Below are 15,220 nucleotides of genomic sequence, written 5' to 3'. Positions count from 1 at the left end.
AGCTCAGGAACTGTCCACTGTGCTGAAAGCTTGCATATCCTGGCGCTGAAGAACAGAGAGTCATATGTTCACTTCATGTAATCTCCAGCCAACACACACACGTACACCAGTCACCCAGACCCACACCACCCTCCCCCATCCACATGCATGGCTGCTGTTGTACAGCATTATACAGCACGCCAGTGTGAGGAGAAAGAGGAGAAATGTATTTATAGATGAATCAAATGAATTTATTAATAGATATCCTCTACACTGCAGGGAGATGGACCACAGACTGTCCATGCACGCACACACACACACACACACACACACACACACACACACACACACACACACACACACACACACACACACACACACACACACACACACACACACATCTTGATGAAAGCTTTGGTGCTGATTTTATAGTTTCATCTTGTTATCTTTAATTCAAGTAAAGTCTTACGTCTTTATTTGAGGTTCACATTTGTGTTGTTAGCTCAATCACAGTTGAGAGTGATTTGCATTCCACATGATGAATGAGAGATAGTATATCTTGATTTCAGGAGTTGGTTCTCTGTCCATATATGACTCCCCTGTACTAAAAGCTGTTTGTTCTTGTTTTAGTGCCCCACCCTCCCTCCGTCCCTTTTTCAATTCATTTACCTCTCATTAGTACATGAGGATCTGGCTTGCCTGGGAGCCGGCGCCAGTCCCCTCTGAGCCCTTCCCCAAACTGCAGGCTCAATTCATGCACACACCATCTGCCATTATCTACTCGAAACACTGCCAAACCTAAACGTGGATGTGGTCCCAGGTAGTGAATTGTAATTCCTTTGCTGATCGTTTTAATCTAGCACCAGCCTCAGGTCAAAATTTTATCCTGTCAAATTCTGTACCTTACTGATAATTATCAACATGCTGGAGACATGCTTATGATTACAAGTTAACAAACAAGCTCCTGCTTCCATTTAAGTTTCATTTGAGTTTAATTAAATTTCCAAAAAATTGAGAAGCTGTAAAAATTTATATTGCAGAAAAGACAGTGCAAAGTCACATAGTGGAGCTACTGAAGTCTCCGAGGAACAAGACACAAAATTCTGATATGACGCCTCTTATTAAACAAACCTTTGTCATTTGTCATGATGTGGCAGGTAATTGAGGGGATCCAGTGAGTGAAATATGTTCATCTGCTTTAAAAAAAAAAATTAAAAAAAAGCATCTCAGCAGTAGATATTGTAGTTAACTCTTGCATTAAAAAAGAATAAAAAACAACAACAACAACATATTTTCTAGTCAGACTGAAAAGACGACTCAGGATATGATATCATCTGATGGATGATACAAATCTTTTTTTTGTAAATATATACTTTCCCACCTCGTACCAAATTTGAATATTATTCTTGACAACTGGATCACCAGCGTTCGTTTACAGGTTTTTCATATTAGCATATCCGCTCAAAGCATGGCTACATCCAAGTAAAGCTTCCAAGCTGCTGGCATGCCTAGAGACTCTTGGCCTTGAGTCTTAACTCTTAATAAATTATAACTGAAGATGTTTTTTCAGAACACTTTGTTTTTGTTATATAACATCTATTTTTACAAAGAAATGCTTCACATTTGAACAGTTTCTTTATAATTATATTCCCACTAAGAAAGGCTGTGTCTCATAAGGCCTTGACAGACCTTCAGCTGACAGTACGATGGATTTTTCTGTCTGCTGACCGATCCATCTTTTCATTATCGCTCTGTTTACACGAACGATGAATCATGCAAACTGCTCTTTTTGCTCCTCCCCTAAATACTAAGACCAGGCACACACGCACGCACACAAACTGACAGACAAACTTGCTCTCTTCAATCTATTGTCTGTGCATTAGGCATTTAGTGTGTTTAGAAGCACTTGGTTGATCTCTCATAGGTCTGAAGCTGAAGACTGCAGGGCTTTTATCAGGTCAAGGACACTCAGCTCCTAGACTGCAGGCTTGATACAGCTTCAACATCCCAAACTGTCATTTTGATATAAACACTCGTGCACATGGAGATGCACATGAACACAGCTGGTTGTGTGAGTGTGACCTTCTGACTTGCCCTCAAGCCCAGAGTAAAGGCTGAAGTGATGTGTAAACAGATCAGAAGTCGACAGAGGAGAGGGGAGGCCATCCAAGCAGGCTGGAGAGTGCTGAAGTGCGATACAAAGATAAACTCTCCAATCCTCCACTCGTCATTTTACCTTCATCTTTGCCTCCTTCTTCTCCTCACCTACCAACCTTACTTCCACTCCTCTCACATCCATCTATGTTGCTCTCCTTTCTCCCTACTCCTCTGCTCCTTCCCATCTGATGGTTAATTTATGGAGCCTGCCTGAACGTGCACCTTCTCCATTATTAATACAACATTAGGGAGACAGAGGGAGGAGGACAGCAGAAGGGAGGAGAAGCAGAGAAAAATGTGGGAGATGCAGGGACACAGGACAGACGGTGAAAACAAAAGCAGTGGAAGGAAGCTGAGGATTTGGGCAGAGGGATAAGTACGGAGATGGACAGGAACAGAGAGAGAAGAAAAACAGAGACAAGGAAGACAGGAAAGGAGCAACTGAGGAGAGAAGCAGACAGATTTTTCCCAGTACATGCACAAGGGGGGAAAAAAGCTGGAGTTAAACGAGAGTGACAGATGAGAAGGGAGAAAATGTGTCAAGAAGAGGAATGCTACATGACACGTGATGCTGTTGGGATGCATGCAATGTATCCTGCCCCGTGAAGAGAGGCAGAATGCACGAAGAGGACGAGGAGAGGAGGGGGGGAGGGGGGCAGAGACTCAGATGTGTCACAAATGATCATGTGACTATCTTCAACCTGGACAAACACACACGTACAGGCAGACCTGATTTTTTTTTTTGCAAGCTAAATTCAGGAAAGTAAGGTGCTCATCTGCTAAATATATCACATCTAAGAAGCTTTGAACAGAAGGAAGAAAAAAAAGACTTTAATAGTATCCACAATTTCAGTTTTCTCCTCGCACACAGCAGCAATGGCAACATACAGAATGTAAGGATGGATATATTCCATATTCATCTTATCATCAGTATATCTTCAAGAGATAATCACAACCAGCAGTGTGGCAGACATCCAAGCACAGTGCCAAACAAGAAGGAAGAAAACATACATTTCACCATATTGATTTATCTCAGTTTAGTGTTTTTCTGTAGTGTAGGTTCACAACAACAATCTTCTTATGGTGTTTTCTATTGGGGCGACCGTGGTTCAGGGGGTTGGGAAGCTCATCTTGTAACAGGAAGGTTGCCGGTTCGATCCTCAACTCTGTGTTTGTCATTGTGTCCTTGGGCAAGACACTCCACCTACTGGTAATGGGCCGCTGGCACGATATGGCAGCCTCGCTTCTGTCAGTCTGCCCCCAGGGCAGCTGTGGCTACAACTGTAGCTTGCCTCCACCAGTGTGTGTGTGTGAATGAATATTAGTGCATGGGTGAATGAGACATGTTGTATAAGAACCAGTACATTCACCAAAGGATTCAGGAATACCTTGAGTAAGAATAGGATCCACAAGTTTTTCATTTATTTTGGATTTCCTCTAATCCACACAAGATAAAAGTATACATATATACCCAGGAAAATATCTGGCTAATTGTTAAATGTCCCTTGAGAAGTTGCACATTGACCAGATGCTTCTGGTAAGCCATCAACAAGCCTCTGGTATTTGCTGGATATTTGATACAATTTTTCAGTAGGGTTGAAAACGGGGCTTTGGGAAGGCCATTCCAGCAAGTTAATATTAGCCTGCTTTATCCAGTCCAAAACCAGTTTTGGTGTGTGTTTGGAATCACTGTTGAAACACTAAGTTGAATTCAAGTTTCAACTGTCTAGCCATTGATTTGAGTTAAAGGTATTAAAGATGTACAGATGAGGATTACAGAATTTGTAGCCCTCTATGAAGATTTATTGGTAGTTAAATATTTTCCAAGTCCTGTTAAACAGAGCAGGGAATTTTTGACATAGCTTTCCCAAACATTGTAGTTTTATTTTGGATACTTTGATTATTTTTACTCTGCTTACTGAAACAAAATATTACACAAAACCCCCAAACTACCAGCGCGAAAAATTATTAGCCACCTGACGCTAATGGTTAACTTTATATGAGTTTGCTAAATAACAACTTGCAGTCATTTGTTGCAGTATTGAAATGCATCCGAATACTAACAGCGAGAAGTCCAATCATTAGGTGATGCATTTTGAACAAGCACTTGGTGATAAGTAAAACTACATTTTAACAGGAAGATAGGTACAGCAGAACCAGCCTCAGAGAGGGAAAAGCAGTGTGCCTAAAAAAAGTTGGTTGGTGAAGGAAAGACAAGAATATGAGGACTGAGGACCAAAGAAAAGTGACTTCACAAACAGTGTTGACATATTTTCTTTTATTTATTATTAACTTTGTTTACTGGTATTTGTTGCCATAAAAACAACTGAACACCTGTTCAAGTCACATTAGGTGACACAATGCAGTGAATCAAGCATTTTTGAAATGTAAGAAATTACATTTAAGACTTGTTGAGGACTTATTTATATACCAAACAGAATGAAATTTAATCCCTGCTTCATGATCAAACCTTCTAAAGAATCAAGACATCACTAAAATCCAGTAGGGATTTACAGAGAGCAAAAATTGCTTTAATTTTTTTCCAGTACTTCCCAGCAGTCTTAGATAAAACAAAGCATTTCAGTTGTGAGTCGAGATGGTTATATTTAGTATTGATGGAGATTTTTCAGTCCTTAACCCTAAAATGAGTAATAGGTTTGCCATTAACTTCTGCATACTCACTCTTGATAATTAAAAAAAACAAAACAAACAAACAAACAAACAAACAAACAAACAAAAAGCCGCTCTTAAATTGGACCTATTCTGCTCATTTCCAGTTCAGTAGTAGTATTATTATTTGACTAAAGGAATTTCATATGCCCTTACAAGAAATAAGTGGAACATGATTTAAAAAAAATATACTTCTGCCAGGTTTCTCATCATTGTAGAAGTTAATCAAATGAATTTAATTATTGTCAATGTATGCCATATTAGATTATGCTGAAATGTTATTTTGTATGTTATGTTGTTTTGTCACAAAACGCATCAGACTCTGCAAAATGTAGTGATGTTCCAGGGAAAATAGCAGCTGCATTGTTGTGGCTAATGTGAATCTTACTAAATGAAACATGCTATGTAACCACAAAAAGCACTAAGAAGGGAATAATATACCTGTTATGGACATCACTGTAACATCATTATCTTCCTTTTGTTTATTTTGTCAAAAAACAACACAAGAATTTCTTAGTCTGTTTCTCAGCATTTCCCTTTATTGTCTCAGTCCCAAACAAATTGGTTACAAATTTAGTTCCTTTTTATAGTTTCCTTAAAAAGATCTTATTTTCATTTCCAACACCATATTTTCATTTTTGGGTGACACAATGTTAACTTTAAATGATTAAACTTTAAAAGTTCAACATCGTCTTTTCCATTCAAAGTATTTCCTATAAATGAGCTTGAAAAAAATATAAGTAAAACTTGGGAATAAAGAACCATTTAAAAATCTCTTAACACTGTTTTATCTATTCATTTGACATCCATGAACTTAAGGTAGGCTCAGTCTTATAATCATACTGTAAGTGAATGAGGTCAGCTCTCCCCTGGTATATAGACATGTTACTTTCTCGCCATGCTGGAAGTGGGAAATATACTCCCTCGTCTCCCCGTCTACAGAGCTGCACTTACTCAGCTTGCTCATGTCTGTGCATTTTGCAATAAGCATTTTAGTTGCTCTATAGCACTATACCCGACTCCACTTGCTGGTTTAACATCTTTCCTGGTGGAAAGCCATTGTAACACAATGTATTTCTGACAGAATATAGGGGAAACGAGTCCCAAATATTTGTATTATTATCAGAATGAGCCCCCTTTAAATTACAAATAGTTTCTAATCATAATATGTAAACATTATTATACATGGAGAAAATGCATGAATATGTAAAAATTTGCTAGCCCTGAAACAGACTTGCAAGTTGTTTAGCCACGATCGTGGCTGGGATAGGCTCCAGGCCTCCTGTGACCCTGAACTGAACAAGTAGTTAATAAAAATGAATGGATTAATGGAAATTACAGATATTCCTCTATAATACTTCATCCAACCAATGCATTTGTATGTGAATACTATGCATCGTAAAAATACAAGATATTTATGGTATCCAGTATGTAGCATCCATTGTCCTTGAAAATATGCAGGTTTATTCTGCAAGGTACTAATCAAGCCTATAATCTCAAAGAAAAAACAAACAAACAAAAAAACTGTGCTGTACTACCCTAGTCCAGAAAGATCTAAGAGTAGTCACCATCTAGCATTTGTAGTAAAAATGTGTGATGTGTGGAATATGAAGAGATCGGTGGTACTGAGAGTCAGCATGTTTTTGAAGCGCTCAGGATGTATTATGCAGTGCAAGGCCGACAAATAACAGATCAGAAATGAAAGAAATGTCTCCCCACACTGGAAGAAATCAGTAGTGCAGGCATGTTTTTGTTAACTCACAGAATAACTGGGGCAAAGACACAAAGTGCTCTTCTACCTTAGACACACCTGAACACAAGCACTTTGAGTGCTCAGTTGTAGCAGAGCACTATATAAGTACAGTTTTACACTACAATGTGCACCATAACACACATTCAGCTTTGTACTGCACAGTCAAGTGGCAAAACAGAGACGTGATGGTCTTGTAGGTGTGTTGTTCAGATACATCAGATACACTTGGCCTCCATATCATAGAGCTGAAGAAGGTCTGCGATCACAGCGTCGATATCTGCTTTCATCACGTCGTCACACAGCACCTACACACACACACACACACACACACACACACACACACACACACACACACACACACACACACACACACACACACACACACACACACACACACACCTCAATAAACAGCAGACATCAAAAGGTCGACACACCATTTTTAAAAAACATATTTTTTTTGTCCTCTTGCCTTGAGGACCAAAGCAGAAAGACAGAAAAAAACTGGGTTTGCCCCATTTCCATTTGAATACTGCAACTTAGAAAAAAAAAAAATCTAATCTGGACAGGTTAATGTTACTTCGGTTTAAGTGCACAGTGGCACAAACAGTACAGATCTTGCATAGGCACTCCATGATTTTAGTTTTATCAAAGTTAGTGTCAAACATACTGTTTCTCCACCTTACAGTGCTGTTATAGACAAATCTAAATGCAGCTCACACACTTAAAGCCAGGAGCTCACGTTCCACATCCTGCAGGCTCCTTCAAAGAATAATTCCAATTTGTGTCAACCAGCTGGATTTTTCATTGACATGGCTATTGTCTCCTGCAGACACTTGAGGAAATGAGGACATGCTGAACAAAAAGTTATCCACAGGTAAACAAGTCTCTCTCATGTGGACCAATATACAACAGGAGTTTCAAACCAAGGGTTTCATTCAGCAAACTGAGCCTTTGAAAACTATGAAAATTATAGTGAAGTCATTAATTTTTAAACAAAAGGTACTTGTATTCTTGTTCTTCTGGTGTCTGCATAACTATGCTAGAGTGAAATGTATGGAAAGTGAAAATTCAAGAAAATATCCAGATATTAACAAGTTGTTTGAATAATAAAGTTGGATATTATTATTGTTGTTGTTTATCATTTAGTTTAAAAAAACAAAAAAAAAAAACAACTCAACATGCAAAGGTTTTGTGCTTCTTGGTAAACACTTACCAAGAATGCAGGCAGCGAATCCTGACCGCATGTTATAAAACGGCCAAACCTCTCACATGTCTGGAAATGCAACCTGGGCCAGTCAGACAATGAAATCTGCTGGCTGACAGGCCCAGGAAGGCTTTTCCATCTTTAACTTGTGTAGCATGCTGTAAGAACTGTGATCGATCCACGAGTTTCTTATAAACATATAAAGTAGAGTTTAGTCAGAAGTTTAGACATTTATGAATGTGCTATACATAAGTATTTATCCATTTGTGTCATTATAAATCACAAAAGTTCAAAAGGTTTTAATTTTTCAAGTTAAAAACTTATAGAATATAGACAAAAATACATTTAATAAATGAACTGTGAATTGTGGCGTATTAATTCAGAATTTGGAAATGTTCTCAGGCATTCCATACCACTCAATAAAAGAAGAAAATGATCTCTGATATAGAGGAGTAGGACATCATGTAACTTTGTCTGGGGCTTGTGGTTTCAATGTAAAAAAAAAAGTGGCTGATGTGAGGTTTTCTTCTCCAGTCAAGCTCAAACTGTTCTGGATGTGAAAGAGTGCTGTGGCGCAACATCAGCATACAACCCTGACCACCTGGATGAGGCAGTAAACACCACTTTGGTACTGCAGATTATTCCTTAATTTTTGAAGCTACAGCAGCTCTATAAAAGATCTATTTACTTTTCGACTGCTATCAACTTCAGCACATAAACTAACGCTTCAATTAACTGAACACAGATGCTTTAACTGACATTTTAAATGCAGTGTCGGGGTGGCTGAAGCTCAGGAGGCAGAGAAGGTCATTTGCTAATCGGAAGGTTAGCGGTTTGATCCCTGGCTGCTCCAGTCTGCATGCCAAATATCCTTGGGCAAGATACTAACCCCTAAGTTACTCTCTGATGTATCCATCAGAGTCTGAATGTGTGTGAATGTTAGATATAAAGCACTTACATAGAAAAAGCATAGATAAAAGTGCTTGTGTGGATGGGTGAATGTGGCAAGTTGTGTAAAGCACTTTGAGTGCTCAGGTCGATTAGAAAAGAGCTCTATAAGAACCCTGTCCACTTACCATTTACCAGTTGGTGGTTTCACACAGTTACCATTACTGGCTGCATATGAGCTCATCAGTCAGCTGCTTTCAAATAACACATCAAGAGTGAAGAGTAGGCTTTAACTAAAGACACATGGCAGATGCTGCCTCTCTCTAAGCCTGGTTCTACTGGAGGTTTCTTCCTCTTAAAAGGGAGTTTTTCCTTTCCACTTTTCTCTGTATTATTGTAGGGTCTTTACCTTAGAGTACAGCTGTTGTTGTGATCTGGCATTATGCGAATAAAATGGAATTGAACTGATATCTATAACTATGGTCACTGTAAACATACAGACTGTCACTTCAAGTATTTTCAGCCATGATATTTCACTTGCTTTCATTGCCATACTTCAGCTACTCATCCTTATTCATCGAGTTAAATGTTTCTTGTTGCTGCTAACATGTTGACACTGGACACTTAACGGCTGTCACTTCCTACACACAAATGAGTACCAGAGGTTTGCACACTAAAATACTTTAAGTATCTTTAGTGCTTAGAAGTTAACTGAAACTTTAATCACATTTACAGTTTACATTCTTCCCTGAGATTTCAGTTGCTTTCACTGGAACACTTTGACTGATATCCCACTTGCTTCCATCTCTTACTCTTTGACATTTGCCGTCACATATCTGCCATTTCAGTTGCTTTCATTGGTGACACATCAGTTGATAAATCGCACCAACCAAATGGGACTAAAACCTTTTTCAAAATCTGACACTGCAACTGGTATACCAACTTGTGTTGTTTTGACGAACTGTGACCTTGGACGTAATGCTGAGCTTGTCATTGGATGTAATTTGTTAGCTTGTTTTCTAATTTTTAATTCATTTTCTCTATTATTAAATTTATATTAGATTTAATCTGCCTCCCTGTAGTTTCATGTTGGCATCCAGGCATAAAACTGACACTCGTGATACACAGTGTAAATGCCTGCGCCTCTACCCTCACTAAATTGAAAGTGCGATGTGAGCAGCTACTCTGATCCGACATCATCATCTCAAAATGAGGGAAAAACAGAAGGAAAGTGAAGGAGGGTTTCTGTTCTGTTTAAACTGGAGCTTAATGGAAAAGTAGAGATGTCAGTTCATCATCATCAGAATTTCCTGTGTTGATTTCAGAGCTAAATGAAGGAGGAAATAACTTTCATCTTCTGGGTTTATCAGCTAACACCTGCTAGCCTCTAACTTCCTATAAGATGATGTCTTGAAGTAATAAATCCACCTACAGTGCACAGATTCTTTCTCTCACTTGAGCACGGACACACGCACTTTGGATTAGCCCTCTCTCTTCAGAGAGAATAGGAACACTTTTCAGCACATACCTGCCACCACTCTCTCTCCCCAGCAGGCAGTTCCACTCCATAGCTGTTTAGAGCCAGGTACAGCATTGCTATGGCGATGTGTTGGGGTCTGTGGCAGATGACCATGGCTCCATGGTAACAGTCTCTAAGCAGCGCCCAGGAAGTTTCAGCTACAGGAGTTCGAGACCAAGCATGGCGGTTCACAAGTGACTTGACAGACAGCAGGTAGTGGAGCAAATACTGAAGATGAAAGACAGCAGACAAATTTAAACTTCAGAGATCAGGCACTACTACACTTACTATTTTATTAAATGCAAGGGTCATGTAAGTAAAACTAAAAGCATTCAAGCCAACAGAAAACACTTATTTGTCCCAGAGATCACAGAGATCATAAACACAAGCACATTTGCATCAGAAAATCAGGCAGTAACACAGACCAAAAAGGAGGTTTAGCACCAAATAAGGAGGGAACAGGGATCCGTGCACGTGCGCTCACAACTACCTTGTGAGGGTGTTCGAAGGAGACTTGGAAGTTGAGCTGTCGGAGGATGAGGAGCTCACACTGCACCACGCTGTCCCTCAGGTCCCAGAACTCCTTGTCACATTCTAAAGGAGTACTGCCACTGTTGAAATACCTGAAAGGGTGGAGGAGAGCATTTAAGGTGACAGCTCCAAAAACTGAATGGTTAAACTGCCTGGTAAAGAATTTGTTATTTAATGTATCCACTTCCATAAAAGTGTGATGTGAAATGTAAAATAAAACAGGATTCACAGTTGCCTGCTCATCCAGCTGAGCTAAACTGGTGCCCGCCCACATGTTTTTAAAGCACTGGGACAAGAGCCTGGAAGGGTTGTGCTTTTTTTTTTTTTTTAAAAAGGATGTCCATTTATAGCATGCTTGTCTACTTCAGTTTAAGAGCAATATGTGCTGTATGTGTAGATGATATTTCCTCAGAAAAATTAGTGCCAAACTACATAATACATATGTTCCATGTGCAGAGTGGAGTTCAGGTTTTTTTAAGGCACAGGGAAAATTTCAGTGAATGCAAATATTGAAACAATCAAAAGCTTCAGAACAAGCCACTATGTGGAGGAGTGGGACTGGCAACTTTTAACTTGGCTTAATTTTTAACAGAAATACTTTTTATTATTATTCATGTTGATGTTTTTTTTTTCACTTTTTAATATGTCTACTCTTAAGTTAATGTGTTTTCTCCATGCATTTTCTCACACATGAGTGGGTTAGAGCCTGCCCAAAGTCATACTTTAAGAAAATCAGGGTACCAAGTGCAGATCCCAGAAAATTAACATACTTTTGCACTTTGTTTTATGTCTTATTTAAATGTATGTTTATGACTGGAGACTGAGTATATTCTGGTTTTGCACTTGTTGATGGGACAGAGTCTTATCTAAAAATATTACCTTGGGCTTTACAAGCCTTCCTGGTCAAGGCTATTTTGTTTTTACTCTTGTGATGTTTTTCAGACCAAACCATTTATTCAAGAAAAGCAGACTACTCATTAAAAATGATTTATTAAATGTTTGGGGCTTTTTAATGTCCCTCTCATAACAAAAAGAGTTCAGAAAGACAAAACACAACCTTTTTGTTCTCAAGCAAAGTCAAATATCTAAGAGGCTCAGTTAGCAAGAAATTGTTTTTCTCTCAGCAGTGAGGTTAAAATGTCGATTATACACTCCATCTTTTAAATTATTACCTGTGGCTTACATTGATGATATCACGGGTCCTGATGTGCTGCTCCTCCACTTTACCAGCCAGGTACACACAGCTCATGGCCACTAGGTAGGGTTCATACGCATGGATACTGACCCTCTCAAAGAAACGATGATAGAGCACACATGCTGTAGCCACGGGCACCGAGCGCATGCAGAGTTTCACTCCTGAATAACAGAGGAGGGGGTAAGATGTAGGTCTTTAAGGGCACACTAATGTTTTATCATCTTTAGCTGACTGATTCACACCTATTTTCACCCACTGTAATCCTGAAATGCAGTTTCAGTTCACATTACTATTTGTTTGAAATCCCATTAAATCAACAAATCAAAAACCAGGAAAGAATACATAATACTGGACACATGTTTCAAAAACCTTAAACCTTGACTTTCTTAAAGAGAACCTGCTCATTTCCAACTCAATATTTTTTTTCTTGAATTCTCGTAAAGAAGCTCTATATGATTTAAAATTTCAAATAGTCCTTATTTAGATTTTACTGGGTCTCAGCACAGCATTCATACGCTGTGTGAAACAGACTGTCTTCCCCCTTTAAGCTTCAGAGCAATGGGAGATGACTATTATAGGGAACTCCGATATCTCTCACTGTCATCAGACAGAGTGTAGAGCAAAATTATTTTGGCTCATTCTTTGATACTATGGTGATATGAACATCTACCACTGGAGCAATGTATTTGAAAGAAAATAAAGACGAGCATAAAATGTGTTCTTTAATTTATCATTACACCAAAATAAGCAATCACTTGCCTTATGTCAAAAACTAAATGTCAATGGGAGCTGCTTAATCACGGGTGTGATCACATGTGTCAGAAAGTGAGGACCATTTCAGGAAAAAGGCTGATTAGTCTTTCTAAATTTCTGGCACCATCTATCTAATTTTATAGATGCCCATTTCCACTTGGTAGAAAAAAAAACATGATATAAATAAAAACAAACAAAAAAAACAAAAAACAATAATGCATACTTTAACCATCTAGATCTAGATCGTAGGGCAGCAAAGGTTAGTCAAAATCTATGTTTTCACTGAGTAAGTACATAGACAAAGTATTGTCCTATAACGAAACCTCTTTTTTTCCAGGCTTAGACAAAATACAAAAGATGAACGTAGACAGTGTTAGCACTTTGCCCGCTGCCTCGTTGTTTATTTGAGACAGAACTGGCTATATTTAGACCGGAAGATGCAGCGCTGAGCTCAAACAGAAAATAGGAAAACAAAAATTATTATGGTTTTTTGGTGTGCTGTATATTCTTAGCAAACCATAGTCTTTATTAGATATAATATACATACAGATATAACAATAAATTTTTAAAATAGAATCAAGATGAGCACCTCTGTACAGTTGTAATGAGGGGAGTGATTAACTATAGAGACCAAAAGCATTTTTTGTGAACATGTTTACCATGCATTGCTGAATTCAGGCATTTAAACATGGGTTTCTAATGTTCAAAACACTCTTAAGCACAATGAAGTGGGTAAGAGGGGAGGTGTCAAGGGGAATGGGGGGGGGGGGGGATTTGAGACAAGAGCAAGAGTAAAATTTACAAGAAGCTAGTGAGACCTGCTATGATGTAAGGTTTGGAGATGGTGGGGCTGAAAGAAAGATGGGATGCGGAGCTTCAAGTGGCAGAACTGAAGACGTTAAGATATTTACTAGGGTCCACCATGATGGACTCACTTAAATGTTTAAAGTGTGTGTCTTTTAACTTGACACAGGGTTATTAACTTCTCATTAGTGATCATGATTGACTATAACTTGTAGTTAATCTTGACCAGCATAAAAAGGATTTCTTTGACAGCAATAACTGGAATGTATTCAGAACAAAGGGAAAGTACTACAACGTGTGACGCAGAAGTGTACATTTACACAAGTTGGGAATGTCTCTTGGAGACATTTATGAATAACTGTGCTTTCAGTATAATCAGTTCAGACAATTGTGCATAAGTACACGTTATTCAGATGTCACCACTTCGCCAAGTCTGGAGGAAAACCCAAATGAGACAAAATTGGTTACGATGTTCGCAAATAACCCAGGAACCAACTAGGCTCAAGCCAACAATGAAACTTTCAAGCTCAGCTGAAATTTAATGCTGCTCACATGGTTGCCTCTTTAGGCATTTGACTTTAGGCATTTAGCTTTTTGGACAAAATAACAAGAGATCGTTTTGAGGAGTAAAGGTGGAGCTTTCAAACCTAAGAACATTGTACCATCTTGCCAAGCATGGTGGTGGAAGTATCATGCTCTGGGGCCGTTTGTGGTGGTACGAGTTGTACTGGTACATTGCACAAAATAGGCAGCATTATGAAGAAGGAGGACTACCTCCAAACTCTTCAACTTCAGCACACCTTAAGGGCTAGCTGGCTAGCTAAAACTTTGATAATAACTGAGTGTTCCAACAGAACAGCGATCTCAAACACATGAAACCAATTAATAAAAATGAACAACAACTCACTTTTTTTAAAAACTTTTGATACAACTGATGACGTAAATCAGCTGATACATTAATGAATTCATTATACTTTTTTTTTTAAATCAAAGACTTTACTTGTCATTCCTAGCAGGTAAGACTTGATAAGTTTACTTTATAGCCCTGAAAACTTGCTCTTCGAACCCTCTCTCACACTCACACACAGACCACCCCTGGATTACCTGTCTCCATGATGAAACGACAAACGCGAAAGTGTTTCGTGTCAAGGCTCGGGTCAGCCGCTATATCCCCACCAGAGTCTCTCCTTCCAGCAACGCGCAGAGATGCGGTCGAGTAAGCAGATGGTCCCTGCATGTCTAGTGGAGTACAAGCAGGGGTAACCAACAATAGAAAAAAAGCACAGACTGTCTACAAGAGTCAAGAAGATGATAATTGAAGGCTGTGAGTTTCATTGTAAACTTTTAACTTACCCATCCAAAGTGCAAATTCTACGTGATATATTTATTCCTACTTTTTGAAAAACAAACATAAGATCTGCTTGTTAGTTACATATCTTAATCAACTTGTCTTCTTAGTTGCCGCTAGTAATACCCGGAAGAAAAATAGTTGGACTTCCGGTTATATATATATATATATATATATATATTTTTTAAGTGCGTAAGAAAGAAATATGCTTTATGCAACACTCTGTGCAATCCCGTCTGCAGGAAAATAAAAACATAATTAAACGCAAGCATCCGCACATGATGTGTTTTGACATACGAAATAATTTCTACCTCATAACTTCCGTTTGAGATCTTTCAAAATAAAAGCCCCCTGAATGCGGAACAGATCACATTTAGGCCAATAAAACAACTTGTAAATTAATCATTACAAACACGGAA

At 38.6% G+C, this 15,220-nt stretch overlaps 1 protein-coding gene across 1 annotated transcript; it reads right to left on the bottom strand.

Moving 5' to 3' along the window:
* Window positions 1-5,323: 5,323 nt before the first annotated feature.
* ccnq (cyclin Q) lies at window positions 5,324-14,942 on the bottom strand. Its single transcript, XM_004575899.5, has 6 exons — window positions 14,807-14,942; window positions 14,558-14,692; window positions 11,874-12,057; window positions 10,661-10,793; window positions 10,180-10,398; window positions 5,324-6,864 (listed from the first exon to the last, which is right to left on the bottom strand). Exons 1-6 carry the CDS (start codon window positions 14,808-14,810, stop codon window positions 6,775-6,777), a joined length of 765 nt encoding a protein of 254 aa, XP_004575956.1. The 5' UTR covers window positions 14,811-14,942; the 3' UTR covers window positions 5,324-6,774.
* Window positions 14,943-15,220: the final 278 nt, after the last annotated feature.

This window comes from Maylandia zebra, linkage group LG20, assembly GCF_041146795.1.
Source record: "Maylandia zebra isolate NMK-2024a linkage group LG20, Mzebra_GT3a, whole genome shotgun sequence".
Classification (NCBI taxonomy): Eukaryota; Metazoa; Chordata; class Actinopteri; order Cichliformes; family Cichlidae; genus Maylandia; species Maylandia zebra.
Note: the sequence above shows the minus strand (reverse complement) of the source record. Positions and strands in the feature narration are given on the sequence as shown.